The sequence below is a fragment of the Chinchilla lanigera genome, unplaced genomic scaffold (genome assembly GCF_000276665.1).
Source record: "Chinchilla lanigera isolate Chin_1 unplaced genomic scaffold, ChiLan1.0 scaffold00026, whole genome shotgun sequence".
In the NCBI taxonomy this organism is placed as follows: Eukaryota; Metazoa; Chordata; class Mammalia; order Rodentia; family Chinchillidae; genus Chinchilla; species Chinchilla lanigera.
In genome coordinates this window covers 25,061,789-25,078,794 of record NW_004955427.1, presented here as the reverse complement: position 1 = coordinate 25,078,794, position 17,006 = coordinate 25,061,789, and the positions used below count along the sequence as shown (strand labels likewise).

Here is a 17,006-nt window from a genome sequence, read left to right as displayed (position 1 = left end):
GGCTCCATTCTCCCTTGGTGAGTATCTCAGTCATTTCCATTTCTTTATGAACAGCAGTAAGCTGACAGGCACGTTCTGGGTATAGGTACAAAAGTTTTCCTCAGATATAGAAGACAAAGTCGTATTTCTGGATTGTACTTTGGGATCATTTGTCATTTTAATAGTGCAAAGCTACTTCCATAATTGTACCATGTAAACTGTTAGCAGTGATTAAGATATTCCACTTTCCTAAATTCTTCTCAATATTAGGCATCAGCTAACCTTAAAATATTTGTCAATCTTATGTGAAAAGGTCTCTGATTGTACAATGCACTTGTGTGCTAACTGTGAAACTACCAGTCGTGTGAGTTTCTTTATACATTCATTATCAATTTAAGTTCCTTCTGTGAGTTGCCGGTTTGTATTTTTCTTTCATGCTTACTTTGGTTTGTCTTTTTCCTGTGGATCTATAGGGAGTTTTATATATTGTGGGTAATAATGATCTACTACATGCATGTCACTCAGGCTCTTGCTTGTCTTTAATTGTAATCTCAGTATTGCTGAATGGAAAAATGAAAGTTTTATATTTTGACAGTTTAATTTGCATATTTTATATGGCTTATATTTGTGTTTTTAAATTCTAAAATCATAAAAAACATTACATGTAATATTAATTGAAAAGCAACATTATAGGACGGGTTATATGAACTCTCACTTAGCCAGGCACAATGGCACATGCCTGTAATCCCAGCACTTGGGAGGCTGAGGCAGGAGGATTGACATGAGTTCAAGGCCTGAATGACATGACAAGAACCTGTCTCAAACCCTCCCCCAGTTCTCTCACTTAATCTGCACAGCAACGTCCCAAGCCAAACAGTGTCATATAGCACCCACCACAGAACAGATGAGAAAGCCTGACACTCAAAGGATGAGACACTTGTTTCAGGTCATGGAAGTGATTAGTGGTCAAACAGAGACTTACAAAATCAGTTTATGTGATGCCCAGGCTAACAACAGTAATAGTGAATCACACTTCTTGAGCTTTCTCTTTGGTTTATAAACATATATAGTTATAAGATTATGTTCTTTTTTGATCACTTCTGTTCTATTCATTTTGTTATCGAGGTTATACCTGTCTCATTAATTAAGTTTGTAAGTTTTCTCTCTTTTTCTACTCTGTAACAATTTGAAATAGATTGGGGTTAACTGCTCTTAGGAAGCTTAGTAAACCTTTCTGTAAAGCCATCTGGTACTGGTCCTTTTTTGACAGTGCGGTTTTGGACTACTGTTTTGATATTTTAAGAGTTATTGTATACTTATATTTTATATTTGGTTGATGTAGTCAATTTATAATCCTCATTTTTATTAATGAAAAAAAACTAATGTAAAAGAAGGGAAATGTTCTGTCCAAGGTTGCACTGACCAGTTATCTTTAGGATGACAGTTATCTTTAGTCTCCTAATAGTACAGTTAGAAACAAAAGTGCTAAGAGAGTCACCCTCTTCCTTCCACTTACCTGGAAACAGCACCCAAAGATTATTCTTGCTCCCATTACCCTGACAGGTTAAAAAAAAGTAACAAAAGCCTAGGAGATTGCCATGCCCTAGGTACCAGTGAGAGATTTAGTTGGATGCATAAAAAGCAGAAGTTCCAGCCTTTAAATTCTGAAAGCCTGAGTCATCGGCCCTTTTCTCCTTTTTCCCTGCTGCTCCCTTTCTTATGATCTTCAATAAACATAGCTACTTACTACTTACTACTGGGTGTATGCTTGACACTCTTTCCTTGTACATAAGAACCTACACTATTATTGGACCATTCAACTACAACCCTAAATACTGGGCTTATATGGTACTTAGTAAGCAAAGATCCCTATCCTGGAGATAACAGTGCTATGTTCACAAGACTTTCAATTCATTAACTTAGAGGCTTTTCACTATATCTTAATAAGATAATGGGTGGGAGTTATTTGCACTCTGGAAATTGACAAAAATACAGTGGTTTTGTACTCTCTTTTAAGTTCATTGGAGCTCCTCGGTACTGATGCTTTTCCAAAATGCTAGAACCACACAGCCTGTCTGTGTCAACTAGCAATATGGTTTTCCAGTGAGGTTTATCCCACTGGCTTATACTCATGCACTTATTTTTCTACTTGCTGTCTTGGACAAAATTATTTTATGGTAGAAAGATAGATATTAAAATCTAGGACTTTGGGGTAAGACTAGGTTTTGATCTTGATTTTTGTTTTGGGGGAGTTTGTTTTTGTTTGTTTAGTTTTGAGACATTCACTATTTAGTCCAGGCTGGCTTGAACTCACCATGTAGCCCAGGCTGGCTTCAAACTAGCAGCAATCCCTCTGCACCAGCCTCCCAAGTTCTTGGATTACAGGTATAAACCACCATAATCTGGCTCTGGGACTTACTGTTCTGAATCTTATTTCTAGCACTTCTAGGTGGGCACCCTTAAACATTCTTTAGCTCTCAGTGCCTTATTTAACTTCCTTTGAATATGGAGAAAATAAGAGTACCTACCATAAAGAATGGCTGTGATAACTATAAGAGAGGGTACACGTGGAGGATATGGAACAGTTCCAGGTACAGAGAAAGCCCTCAATAAATGTGGTCCACAGTCACTACTACTAGTTCTAGTGTTATAGAGGTGGAAGGTAGGAATTCCAGTTTCACCACTAACCAGCCCTATGACCTGAAACAGGTTCCTAATCCTCTAAGCTTTAGGTTTTCTCATCTGTGATACAGTAGCTGCTATATAATGCTGCTTAACTCAGAACAATTGTTGCACACATTAAATGAGAGGCTGTATGTGAACTATTCTCTTATACTGCCTTAAAATCAAGAGTGGGACTAGTCTAATCTGATGGCTGGTGACCTGCTTTGAGAAACCTTGAAATGGAAAGTTGGAAGGAGAAGGAAAAATAGAGGACACTCCAAATTATTCTACATTCACATCTGATATAGGCAGTACTTATGAAGACAAGAAGATGTGTGGCATCATGGGAAAGGGCAGTCCAGAGAAAGAGCAGTGAGATGGACCCAGGAGAGGCTGGGATGCTGAAGGATTAATAATAACTATTACATGTACTCTGAAGAGTCATGATAACAAGAAAACATTTTGGAGAGGTGCATATACAAGGGACATAGGAAAAGCAGTTCCCTTATAATCCCCTTCCCCACCCTCTGCTCCAAACTGCTTGGGACACATAGATCGTAAACTTACAACCACAATGATGAAATCGAGCCAGCACCAGGTATTGGTGAAATACTTCCTAAATCCAAAGGCCACCCATTTCAGAGCCATCTCCAGAACAAAAATAGATGTGAAAATATTGTCAGTACAATTTAGTAAATTTTGGAGGTGGGGATTTTCAGAAAGATGAATATCTTCAAATACCTGAAACAATAAAACATAAGCATAGGCCGGGTTGGATATTTGCAAAGGATTCCTTGCCCACTTTTTGTTTTCCTCCTTATGTTAAAAAAAAAAACAGTATTTCTCTTAGTGATGAGGTTTTGCTCAAAAGGTATTAAAGCTATCTAGAACTTCCCAGTGGAATCAATTCCTTGAGTAAATGAAAATAAAAAATGGGAACTCCTATTTCTACATTTCCTGTGCCCCTATGATCCTATAGTTTCCATCACTAGCCCTGGGATTCAAGTCTTCCTAGTGGATCACTCACATTTCCTGGTCTTACTAATCTTTCCAATTCTTCTCAACTTTTCTAGAAACACTCAAAGCATGGACCATCTCTTTCATCCTCCTGGTCACCTCAGTGAGTCCACTATTCATTTGCCTCTTCAGAACAGACAAATCTGAGTGGTGTTAGAGACTCATTTTTTTCCTCTCATTTTGAAAGCTTAGCAACAGGCTGGCTAAGCAAGTCTGAGTTAGGTCAGTGAATGAGCCAGCCCAACAACTGAGCTTTGGAGGCTCTCACTTTATGACTAGGTCGTTTTCAGATCCAGGAGTCTCTCATTATTACATAGTTGCTCAGACCAAGCTTCTTTAATTCTAACAAGCCCCAAATCATATAATGTGGATTCCAATTCAGTGGGTATGGGATGGGCCCAAGCCTCAGCTGTAAGGTTAGCTGAGCTGATGGCCCATAGATCAAATACAGTGCATTTTGTTATTCCTGTTTCTCTATAAATATGTATGGTGACATGGGCTGAGTCTCTCTCGGTACCCTCTGCATTATATGTTCAGTATTGCACTGACCAGCCTACTCTTGCCTCACTGAAGGCAGATCAGAACAGGATTGTGTGCCCTCTGCCATAGCTCTGACCAGAAATTTACCCCATGATACTACACCTCTTGTTCATGCCCTTAGATGGTACTACTGCTTTCCCACTGAGTTGCACAAGCTCCATGTATGGAGTAGAACTACAGAATAAGAGTGGACATCCAGTGGGGATGTAGTCATCAGAAGACACAAGTAACCTCCTGGCCAAGGACTAGCAATAAAAATTAATTAAGGGAGTCTTCTGGGGTGGCTCTAGAGATATTTGCATTTTGTTTGAGGAAGTTGGTCTGTAACCAAATCAAGAAGGAGAAACCAGGAGTATTTTCATTTAACATAACAAATAGTAATAGGGATTAGTTCCATATTATGACCATCTTAAGGTGAGACACAAGATAGAAGGGGAGACAGTAAAGACAGGAAAGGGAGGAAGACAGAGGAAAAGAGAAGACAAGAAGAAGTGGGCAGGAGGATTGAGGGAGAAAGAGAGGAATTTATGACTATATGTCTGTGAAAGCAGTTATTTTTAAATCTCACTGGGACTTAGGACCCAGACCACAATTTGAAGATCATCAATGTAAAGCAGTATCTCTTTCCTACCTTTCAAGAGATCATAAGTGATAGGAAATACAAGAGCAACTGATTATATCCTAATCTGTTTCCTGTAGCCGCCCACTCCCCCATAATATTTTGTCTTTTAGAAAGCAGCACTGTGATCTTCAGGAGAAAGAAGATGTAATGGTTGATACATTGTGTCAATTTGAGAAGTTTAGAAGCTTAACTAAGTGACTCAGCAGTTCTACATCCTAGGCTGTACAGAACATGCCCTAAAGTGAGTAGTTATGCCCTAGGATGTTGTAATGGTAGATTCACAGCATCAACTTGAGAAGTTTAAAAGTTTAAGGGACTCAGCATGGACCCAGGGTCCTCACTTTGCAAACATCCTCAGCCTGTGGAAGAGGTGGGCACGGAGATGATGTGAGTGCTACATCTGCCCTAGGGCAGGTAGCCTGCTTACAATATAAGGTAGGAAAAGAGGCTTGCTTTTCCCCCTTTTGGTCTTGTTGCTTCTGTTGTCTTCCATCACCATGAATGGCTGCCCCTCTGCCATGCCATCCTGTCTTGGAGCCAGTTGATTATGGACTGAAACTTCTACAAATTGTGAGCTAAATAAATTCTTCCTTCCTTAATTTTGGTTGTCAAGTATTTTGTTTCAGCAATGAGAGAAAAGTAACTAAGACAGGAGGGTAAAACACTGTTATCTGAGAGAAGAAATATATAGGGTATAATGGAAGGGTCGAGAAATCCTCCAAGATGAGGGATAGAGGTCAGGGATTAAGGGCTGTATTCTAGAAATCATTTTACAGCACTGATTTGAAGTATTCTTCACCATAGGTAAAAGCATCTTTGGCATGGGGATTTCACAGTTGCAGTGTGATTGTATAAATCATGCAAAACTTTACCTGCTAAAGGAACTAGCAGTAAAAATCCCACTTGTGACTACTCTCCCCACATTCACAGACCCATGAAAGGGGCCCTAGATTCCTGACACCCAATGTCCCCACAAGGCCATAATAATTTACCAGTGCCCCACTGCTCAGCAGAATCACAAAGATAATAAAGCTCTCAAACCAATTGTGTTTGACTATTTGGTAGCTGGTTTTCCGCAGGTTCCACCAAATTACCCAGGGTGACTTTCTCTTGTCTCTTTTACAGCATAGAAAGAAGGAACTCAGGCCTGAAAGGAATCAGCATGAGTACTATCATTAGTGCCTCAGTCAATGGAATTAATATCCCCAATTCTTCACTCCTTCCCATATTCATGTCTCTTGTCTTGTGTGACTTACTGCTTCTCCAATTAAAGAGGTCAAATCTCTTTCCAGCTCCTTAAATCTAGGCTCCTCCATGTGATTCACTTTGACCAGTAAGGTGGAGTTATGGTCACAGTATGCTAGTTCTAAGCTAAGGCTGTGAAAAACCCTTGCATGTTTCCACTTGCCCTCTTGCACCACCTCCATAGGGAAGGCATGTTTAGGCTACCCCATTGGTTTTGGGAAAGGGTGGTAGACATGTGAAGCAAGACAAGTTTCTCAATTGATTTCACATTAGATCTCTGATTCCCAGGAGCCAATAACACTCATATGGATAAAGCTATCTAACCTTAGCAGATACCCAGCATAGGTCAACCAAGTCATGGACATACATGTTCATTTATTGTATGCCACTGAGGTGTGGCTATTTATTATGAAACAAATTTTTGGATAATAGCACACAGATTGTACCCAAAGAATTGGAAGGAATGAGACAAACATGGTCATAGGGTTTGTGAATCATCCAAGCCACACTTAAAAGAATTTGGCCAACTTCAGAGGTATTTTCAAATAGTTGAACATTTGTTCTTAACATACACAAGCTTCTAGCTTGTGGATCACATTATCCTTCCCAATTTGTCTCCTCTTCCTCTTCAAATTCTGACAATCCCTACTTCATGGTGAATACAACATTCCACTCTTTTCCTCATTGTCTTCCTAAACCACTGTGAGTTCTCACTCTACTCCTTTTCTCCCTCTATCTTTCAGAAAACCAAGAGGTTGTACATCTTTTTATAAGACTATTTCTTCCAACCTTTTATCCTACTCTTTCTTCTTCTAGAAACCCACCTGCTCTCTCTCCACCGTTGACATCCTGTGCATATTTTAAGGACCAGGACACTGGAAATCCTTAAACTGGCCTCTGTCCAGCCTTGGGACTATCAAACAACCTGAACTACGAATTTGAAATCCCTTCTGGGCCTAGTTTGGTTCCAAACTTGTACAGAAACTTTTTATTTTAGATGTCTTTATTCATTTGTTAAGTCACTTATTTACTGATTTAAATCCAGTATCTGGGCCAGGTTCTATTTTCACACTACATATACAAGGCTAGGTCAGTGCCTTCATTTTCAGAAATTCATGGTAGAGGCACACACAAATAAATTCCCTACCATAAATATAAGAAATAATAAAGGCTTATAGGAAGGAGTCACTACATCTACTCAAAACATCAGGAAGGTCTGCACTTATTGTTGTTTATATGTATTATATGCCAAGTGCTCTTCTAAGGGATTTGTATCTATTCATTTAATACCCACAACAACCTTGTACAGTACATATTATTGTCATCTTCATTTTATAATGAGGCACAGAAAAGTTAACTAAATTGATCAAGATATACAACTAGTAAGTGGAAGAGCCAGAATTTAAACTCAGGTAGTCTAAACCCTAAGCTGATAATAGTAACTATGATACCCAAGTACTTCTTTTGGTCTATGACCTCAAAAACATTCTAACAATGGATGTACCAGGGACTATACAAAGTGATAGATGCATTTGTTAGTGGGTTTTATAAGGAAAAAATTTCTAGGATGTTTATCCTGCCTGTGTGAGTAGAGCTTACCTAAATCAAGAATTTCCTAAAAACCTTTCTGCCTGTACCTAATAATTGTCCCACAAATCCCTGAGTGCCATTTCATTCCTTTTGTCCCTAACAGAACTAGAAGGAAGGAATCTACCAAAACCACAAAGCTACAAAGAAAATTCCCATTCAGACTTGTTGAACTGTATGCAAGAATACTGCCACTTACCTTTGGGCAAACATCTTTCTGGTTGCTTTTGGGAGGCAACCAATTTACATAAATTTCCACCAGGACCCTGCAGATCAATAGTGCTACATTCTGATAGCATACTGGTTGCATCAGACTTCTGCACATCATAACAGAGGAAAGAAGAGTCAGTTACTAATACTCTGTCTCACCAGGGTAGTGCCTAGTTCCTTATCATCTGCTTTGTTGGAGATAATACCAAACAGGCAGTCTTCTAGATATGAAAGGTATTGAGTAGGCATCCCTCCTTTTGGGTCCTATTCTAAGTGTGCTGATCTGCTTGACCTTAGGAGAGAATTATCTACCTACTCTCTAAGGCTGAGGAATGACAAAGCATATGAAGACAAGTACTCAGCCTTTCCTATCTACAAACCATAACCTTGACAGGCTGCTTCACCTCAATCAGGGAAAGCAGATAATGAGAAAGTTATTCTACTGAGACTATAATTTTCAGATACCTCAGCTCATGGATTAATAGGCTGAGGCCAGTTCTCACTGATTTCACCCATAAAAGACATCTTCCAAAGTCTAGAGACATTTTAATCATCAAAACTTGGAGATGCTACTAGCATCTAGATGGCAAAGATATGACTAAACATCCTGCAATTCTCACAGAAAAGCCCACCAAAACAAAGTATTGTCCACCTCAAAGGTCATAGTAGAAAAGCTAAGAAAGTGGCCTACACTCCTGCTTAAGACTTAGTTCTGGCCATTTTCTCTGCATTAATTGTGATACTTTTCCATAATGGCTATTCTAGAGTCAGTGTGTAGATAAGTCACATATCCCTCCTGACAATATCCTAGGAAAATTACCTTCCGGAGATTCTGTGTGGTCAAAGAAACACCTTCAGAGAACACATCAATTTCCATACTTTGAACTCCTGGGCTGACGGGCTTCTTGGTTTCCTGATGAAGGTCATAGCCCTGACAGAGAGATGCACAGAAGAAAATTAATATTCTCCTCGGAAATCTTGCACATGAGATGAAACAAGTCTGATGTCTATTTCACTCTCTGTTTATCAGGAAAATAGTCTCTGACATTATCTTTTTTAAAAAACTGCTCCTAGAAAAACTCAGCATGAAATAATTCTGGAAAAATAATTAGACAAAACTGATACTGAAACTTACTGCAAAGTTATATAATCAAAATAGGAACAAAATTTACCAAATAATTCAGAGAATAAACTTCTATGGGGATTTAATATATTTTAAATGTGTTCTCTCAATTAAATAACTAGGTAACTAATTATTTAATCAATAGTACTGATATACAGTGCCATAACATAGTAAAAAAAAATCAACAATCAAGTGACAATCTGATGTAAAAATAGAGTGAGCCACTCCACACCTGTGAATTCCACATCCTGACCATAACTATCCAACAACTCCAAGCCTACCCTGTTCTGTTTTCTCTCACATGGGTCAGCAGAGGTGTTGTCCAACCAACTGACCTGATTGTGGAGAGAAGGTAAATCCTGGAGAGTCAGCAACAGCAGGGAGAAATAATGGACCTGATCAAGAGCACCAGCCCCAGTAAAAGCCCATGGTTAGTGTAACCTACAAAACCAGAGTGGGGTTTTACATTGAAAACAACTCCTTCATGGAAGACTGGAGCTGGAGAAGAATCCCAATGCAGCACACAACATTGTCACAGAGTGTTTAATCAGATACCATTTGGGGAAGGGGTTAACTGTTTAAGACTGAGCCAGAGAAAAACTACAGAACAACTCTACGTCAAGCCTTCCAGGGTTACTTTCCCACAGTGACTCGGTGAGAGACAACTGTAGGAGACTGTTGCAAAGGGGGTCTGGGCTAGAAATAGGACCCCCCCACACTCTTGAAGTTTAAGTTCAGAGAGGGAAGGACACAGATCCTGGCCTCTATGATAAGAAAACAGGCCTGGCAAGTGTGGCTTTCAGAGGTGGTGAGGGCTTAAAGTACTGGCATTAAATACATCAGTCTGCTTGAACCCCAGTCCACTACTAACATCCAGCAGAGACAGGTGGTCTGATTGCTTTCCACACCTAACAAGTGAGCAAGGACACACCTCAGCTTAGACAGTTGCCACAGTCTGGGGTATAGGACAGAGGAACTTGTATAGCACAGAGGTGGGCTTCTCATAAACCCACTGACTGTAAAGCTAAGCAAAGAAAATCATGACTTGCTAGATTCTAAGATTGCAGATCCTGCAAAAATCCACTCCTTCAAAAGGAAGAGGATTTTTCAAGTGGGAGAACTCAATTTTTTTCTTTCTTTTTCCTTCATTGGTATTTTGGGGTTAGTTTTTTTTCCTCATTTTTTCTCTGCTTCTTTTAATTCTTTTTACCTTCTTATTTTTCTTTCACTTTGCTCTGTTTCCCTTTTCCTTCTTTTTCTTCTTTCTTCTTTTTTGTTACTTTTATCTAATACTATTAATTTCCTTTTACTCCTCAATAGGACCCTTTATCACACTTGTCATTCCCCTCATATTCCACTGACTGATTTTTCAAATTCTACTTTTTTTATTCTCCAGTTCCCTGACCCCTTTATCCTTACTAGTATGACCATCAAGCTTTATAAATCCTTAGATAGTTAGCTCTACAGTATTACTGTTTAATACTGTTCTGTTGTTAGTGGAGGTATAGTTGTTGCATTAAATAGATGTCCACTATGTGTCAATATTTGGCTTGTCTTAGTGTTTATACTATATTTATAAACCTGATTTCTATAGATAAGGGTGGTACATTACTGATTCTCAGGTTATGTCAATACTAAGTTTTCCTTAGTATTACTCTCACTGATGTAATTGCTATTGCCAGCATCTGGGTTGCGTTAGTGTCATTAACAATATTGGAGCCCATTCCTGGAAAACTGTGTGCTGGGCCAAATACAATGAGGCCTCCCTCTCAACTAAACAAAGGGGTTGGATCTTGGGACAGAACAATGGCCCATAGTTAACCATACCCAGAGTGCACCACTGTAGATACTAACTAGAAAAGGCTCCATACTAACAACAAAGTCTTCCACTATAATCAACCCATAAACTTCAGCACAAGCAAAGCCCAATAACAGAAACATGAGGAGACAAAACAACAGAATGACTCCAAACATTCCCCTCCCTGAAAGCTAATAAATGGGGCACTGAGAGGAAGAAAAATTAACAGCCACAGAGCCAAATTATTTAAAAGGGTAACAGAAGAGATCAGAAAAAAAATCAGATCAATAAAGTGCTTATTGAGCTGAAGGAAGATATAACTAAGCAGTTAATGAACTTAACAAACCAAACAATCAGCAAGGTTACAAAAGATACTAATAAAAAGCTAGATAAAAGTTTTAAAAAACATTTTAAAAAGCTAACTAAGTTAAACAAAATGATACAAATCATGAACACTTTAGTAAAAAATTAAGAGTCCACAAAAAGGTACCAAACAGAAATCCAGGACACTACAAATTCTATTAAAAGTATGGGCAGCAGAAGTGGCTAATGTGAGAATAGAGATTCAGAATTAGAAGATAGAACTGGTGTCAGAGACCAATCATTCAGAGATACCTTAAAAATAACAAGAAAACAAAAAAATGAATTTGACAGCTTTCAATAATGAATATCAATATGAACAGTCTCAATTCCCCAATTATAAGACACAGACTAGCACAATAGATCAAGAGAAAAAGCTAACCTTATGCTACATATTTAACCCAAAAACATATTTAATCCAAAAAGAAATTTATAGGCTAAAAGTCAAATGATGGAAAACAACATCCCATGCAATAGGAATCTGAAAACAAGCAGGCCTAGCTATCCTGCCTTCAAAGTGAACTTCAAGCCAAAACTAATCAAAAATGGTAAAGAAGGTCACTATATTTTGGTTAAGAAAACAATACAACACAAAGATATAAATTCTAAGCATATATGCACAGAACACCAGCATACCCAATATCATAAAACAAGCCTGACTGAACATAAAATATTAAATAAACATCACCACAATTATACTTGAGGACCTCAATACCCCACTGTCACAAATAGGCAGACCAACTGGACCAAAAAATCGATAAAGAAATATAACAGTGGAACCAAACCTGTGAACAAATGCACTTCATAGATCTCTACGGTATGCTCCACCCAACAAAAACAGAATAAACATTTTTCTCAGAAGCACATGGAACTCTCTCCAAAGTAGACCACATGCTACCCAATAAAGCTTAAGTAAATGCAAAAGACTGAAATTATCCCATGAATATTATCAGACTATACTACAATGCAATGATTGGTAGTGCAATGAAACTACAAATCAGTGGCAAAGGAAACTACAGAAACTATGCAATCACAAGGAAATAAAATATTTCTTTCTTGAAAAATTAGTGGGTCACAGAAGATATCAAGGAAGAATCCAGTTCTTAAAATCAAATGGTAATCCCAGTATGATATATCAGAATTTATGGGACACAATGAAAGTAGTCTCAAGAGGAAAGCAGCTGTGAATACCTACATCACAAAAATAGAGTGAGCCCAAATAAATAATCTAATGATGGATCTCAGGGTCCTAGAAAAACAAGAACAATCCAAGCCCAAAGTTAGTACAAGGAAGGAAAGTATAAAGATCAGAGCAGAAATTAATGAAGTGATACTAAAAAAAATTACAAATAATCAAAGACTTGAAGAACTGGTTCTTTGAAAGAATAAACAAAATAGATAAACCCTTTACCAATCTTAGCAAAATAAAGAAAGAAAAAATCCAAATCAATGCAATTAGAAGTGAAAAAGGGAAAATCACAATGGACATCATTGGAAACCATAGTTTTAGCAACTACTGTGAGAAACTATACTCTGATAAATTGTAAAATACAAAACAAATGAATAGATTCCTAGATGGATACAAATTATCAAAACTGAACCAAGAAAATTTTAAAACCCTGAATCAGCAAATAACAGGCAATAAAATTGAAACAGTAACAAAAAATCTACCAGCTAAGAGAAGCCCAAGACTTGATGGATTCACTGCCAGATTCTCCAAGAACTTCAGGAAAGATCTAACGCCAATATTCCTCAAACTCTTTAATAAAATTGAAAAGGAAGGAGTACTCCCAAAGTCATTCCTGGAAGCTAGCATTACCCTCATTCCAAAATCACACAAGGGATTCACACACAAAAAAAAAGAACTACAGGTCAATCTTTCTAATGAACATAGGTGTAAAAATCCTCATAAGATACTGACAAACAGAATGGAACAAGTCACCTAAAAGGTCATACATCTTCACGACTAAGTAGGCTTCATCCCAGGGATGCAAGGGTCGTTTACATACACAAATCAATAAACAGAAATAACAACAAAAGTCACGTGATCATCTCAATTAATGCAGAAAAAGTCTTTGACAAAATCCAACATCCATTCATGATAAAAATCCTAAAGAAAATAGGTACAGAAGGACCTTATCTCAACCTGATGAAAGTCATTTGTAACAAACCTACCACCAACATCATATAAAATGGGGAAAAACTGAAAGCTTCTCCTTGTCTTCCCGCCATCAGGAACAAGACAAGATGTCCACTATCACCAGTCCTATCATAGTACTTGAAACATTAGCCAAAGCAATCAGGCAAGAGAAAGATATAAAAGGTATACATGTAGGAAAGGAAGAAGTCAAATTATCATTATTTGCAGATGACATAATTCTCTATATAGAAGACCCAAAAAACTCCACCAGAAGACCAAACCAATATTGTCAATGCCCATACTTCCAAAATTATATAGAGATTTAATACAATTCCAAAAAGAACAATGGCAGCTTTCCTCATAGAACTAGAGAAAACAATTCTAAAATCAGAAACCTGAAGTGACACAGAACACCAAAAGCAATCCTGGATAATCAAAGGCCAAACCAGAAGGCATCAAAATTCTGGATTGCAAGTTATAGGACAAAACTATAGTAATAAAAAAAGACCATAGCACTGGCATAAAAACAGACAAGTAGATCAATGGAACAGAGTAGAGGATGCATAAAGAAGCCCAAGAAATTCAGCTAGTTTATCTTTGACTAAGGGACCAGAAACAAACACTGGAGGAAAACATAGCGTTTTTAGTAAATGGTGCTAGGAAAACTGGTTGTTCACATGCAGAAAATTGAATCTAGACCCATATATTAAACCATGTATTAAACCAAAATCAAAATGGAGCAAAGATCTAAATGTTGATACAGAAACAATATGCTAGATGATGTAACAGGTAAAATTTTTGAAGTCAGCTATTCCTTAGAAAGAGGACTAATACCTAGAATATATAAAGAACCCCTCAAAATTATATTGCCCAATAAAATACCCAATCAATGGGCAATTGAAATGCAGAGGTACCTCTCAGAAGAAGAAGTACATGTGGCAAATAAATACATGAAGAAATGCTCAATGTCACTTGCTGTGCAGAACTCTGGCTGGAAGAGTACATATGAATGTAAAGAGGAAAGGATATTGGAGGAAATGCTCCAAAGCTTCTAGAATGCATAGTTAAAGACTAGAGAAGATCTGCAGAGGGAATAAGCTGAGCAAAATCAACAATAAGTCACTTTTGAGAAATTTATCCTGGGGACTATATTCCTTCTGCCCCAATAAGATTGGTTAAACTAAGTTAACATGTGTCATTTTGCAAGCCATCCTGTTCCTTCTCTATCCCCTGACCAAAACTCCTATATAATGCAAATGTTTTTATTCTGCATGTTTGTTCTCATGTCCTCTAAAAGACAGTAAAACAATTATCTTCTAGTATTTGACCCTAAAATCTGAATGTGATACCAAAATAAGGCAGACAATAGAGATCATAAGAAGAGACCAAAAAAGCCTTGAAAACAGTTCATCTTAGACCTGTGGTTGTGAACCATAATCAAATACAGGATATCAATAAAAAGAAATTATGATTAAAAAACATAACAGAAATTCTGGAATTTAAATATACAATAACAAATGAAAAATTTACTAGAAAGACTAATAATCTATTTGAACTTTCAGAAGAATTCATGAATTTAAAGATGGATCATGGGTAATATGCAATGCAAAGAACACAGACAAAAAAAAAGAAAGAAAAACAAAAAGATTCTCGGAGGAACATGGGACACCTTTAAGTACACCAATATAAATGAGAGAAAAAAGGAGGAAAAAATAAATAATGGCTATAAACTCCCAAAGTTTGATTGAAAACATTAATCTAAACATTGAAGAAGCTGGGGCTGGGGATTTAGCTCAGCGGCAAAGCGCCTGCCTGGCAAGCGCAAGGTCGTGAGTTCGGTTCCTGGTACCGGAGAAAAACAAAAAACAAAAACAAAACAAAACATTGAAGAAGCTCAATGACTCCAACTAAGAAAAACACAAAGAGAGCTACACCTTGAAATATCATAATAAAAATACCAAGAAACAAAAACAAAGATAAAAATCTTGAAAGTAGCAAGAGGATGGCTCACCATGTAAAAGGATATCCCCATAAAATTGACATTGATTCCTCATTAGAAATAATGAAGGACAGAAAGCAGTGGGATGACATTCAAAATCTCAAAACAAAAACTGTGATGAAAGATTTTATAGCCAGAGAAGCTATCTTTCAAAAATGAAGGGACCTCTGCCACTCTGAGACCCAGTTTCCCAATGGCCTCTACACGCTGCTCCTCAGAGCTAGAGCTGAAGATGTGCATTACTTCCTGTGGTAAAAGTATCTCAGCCACACAGAGTAATCATAGCACCCAGGTCTGAGTTGAAGTGGCACACTGCCCCCCTAGGTGTAAGTTTCTTGGCCACACCACGCAGCTATACATCCCTGGGCTAAGATGACATGGCTTCATGTGTTCTAGGGATGTAGACAAGTTGAGCTGAGACATGTCACTCTGCCAGCCAAACAGCTTTAGTACCCCATGTCCTTGGAACTTGACTAGCCCTGTAAAGACTGAGATACTAAGACATTCCTCTCCCTGGAGAATGGAATCGTCACTGGGTTGCTCACTGAGCCCTACAGCCCAAGAGATAATTGTGCTTTGTCATTCAGGTATCCTTGCTAGCACTGCCTATAGCCTCATAGTCTATGTCTCACTATCCAAAAGACCAGAATTAGTCCTATGTAGTGGCTCTTCCCTCAGGACCTGAAGAAGTTTCACAGAGACCCCATACTATATTTATTAGGAATGAGTCACTAGGACCTCCCAACTATCCTATTAAACCTCATCTGCAGATGAAACATTTTCACTATAATAGCCACCCTATAAAGTTTGTGTGGCCATTAAGACTGATTGTGTCAACTTAACTGGCTTGGAGGTACCCAGGGGAACACACTTCTGGGTGTGTGCGAGTGGCTCATGCAGGTATGACTCAGTACTATATCTGGTCCCTAGCCCCTTGCTCTCTGGCATTGTTCCCCTACTCCGCTTCCCAGACACCATGAACTAAGCAGTTTAGCTTCATCATGTCCTTCTGCTCTGAAGTTTCTGCCGTGAAGCCAGCTGACCATGGAGTGAAATCACAAAATCTATAAGCCACAAAACATCTCCTTCTTTAAGTTGTGGATGTCAGGTATTTTGTCCCAGTGACTAATATAGTTACATTACTCACTTTCAAAATTCACTATAAGTTTACATATCAAGATACTTTTGGTACTAGTATAAAGAGAGTTTAATGAAACAGAATAGCAAAGAAATATATACCTACATCAATATATGAAAAAAATACCTTATCTCATTCATATTCAAAAATTAAATTGAAATGGACCATAGACTTGAACCAGATAAATCACTGAAAACTTGAAAGAAAACATGATAAAATCTTTGTGACTGGGGAAGCCCGGTGAGTCTGGCCTCTGCCTCCCTGACCAGCATGCAAGGCAGGTGAAACCTTGGCACCCTCTGGGGCCTTGGTGGCTACCTGCCACACCCATAGAGTGTTGCTCCAGGCTGGGCTAAACCCCGGACACCTTCAGGAAGCCCGGTGAGTCTGGGCTCTGCTTCCCTGACTAGCGTGCAAGGCAGGAGAAACCTCAGGCACCTTCTGGGGCCTCAGTTTCTACCTGCCACACCCATGGTGGATCTGCCTGGGCTGGGCTGAGCCCTGGACATCTTCAGGAAGCCCAATGAGTCTGGGCTTTGCCTCCCTGACCAGCGTGCAAGGCAGGCAAAGCCTCAGACACCCTC

The 17,006-nt window shown here is 38.4% G+C and overlaps 1 protein-coding gene across 2 annotated transcripts in view; it reads right to left on the bottom strand.

Annotated features, from left to right (window-relative positions):
- Scn11a (sodium channel, voltage gated, type XI alpha subunit) overlaps window positions 1-17,006 on the bottom strand; it is a 191,791-nt gene that overhangs the window by 30,705 nt on the left and 144,080 nt on the right. The window contains exons 18-21 of one of the 2 annotated variants that reach the window (XM_013515079.1): window positions 8,685-8,795; window positions 7,854-7,971; window positions 5,815-5,969; window positions 3,211-3,384 (exon numbers count right to left, since the gene is read on the bottom strand). In XM_013515079.1, the coding sequence (XP_013370533.1) occupies window positions 3,211-3,384; window positions 5,815-5,969; window positions 7,854-7,971; window positions 8,685-8,795 (558 nt within the window). The remainder of the gene's footprint in view (window positions 1-3,210; window positions 3,385-5,814; window positions 5,970-7,853; window positions 7,972-8,684; window positions 8,796-17,006) is intronic. The other variant, XM_013515078.1, reaches the window with a different exon arrangement.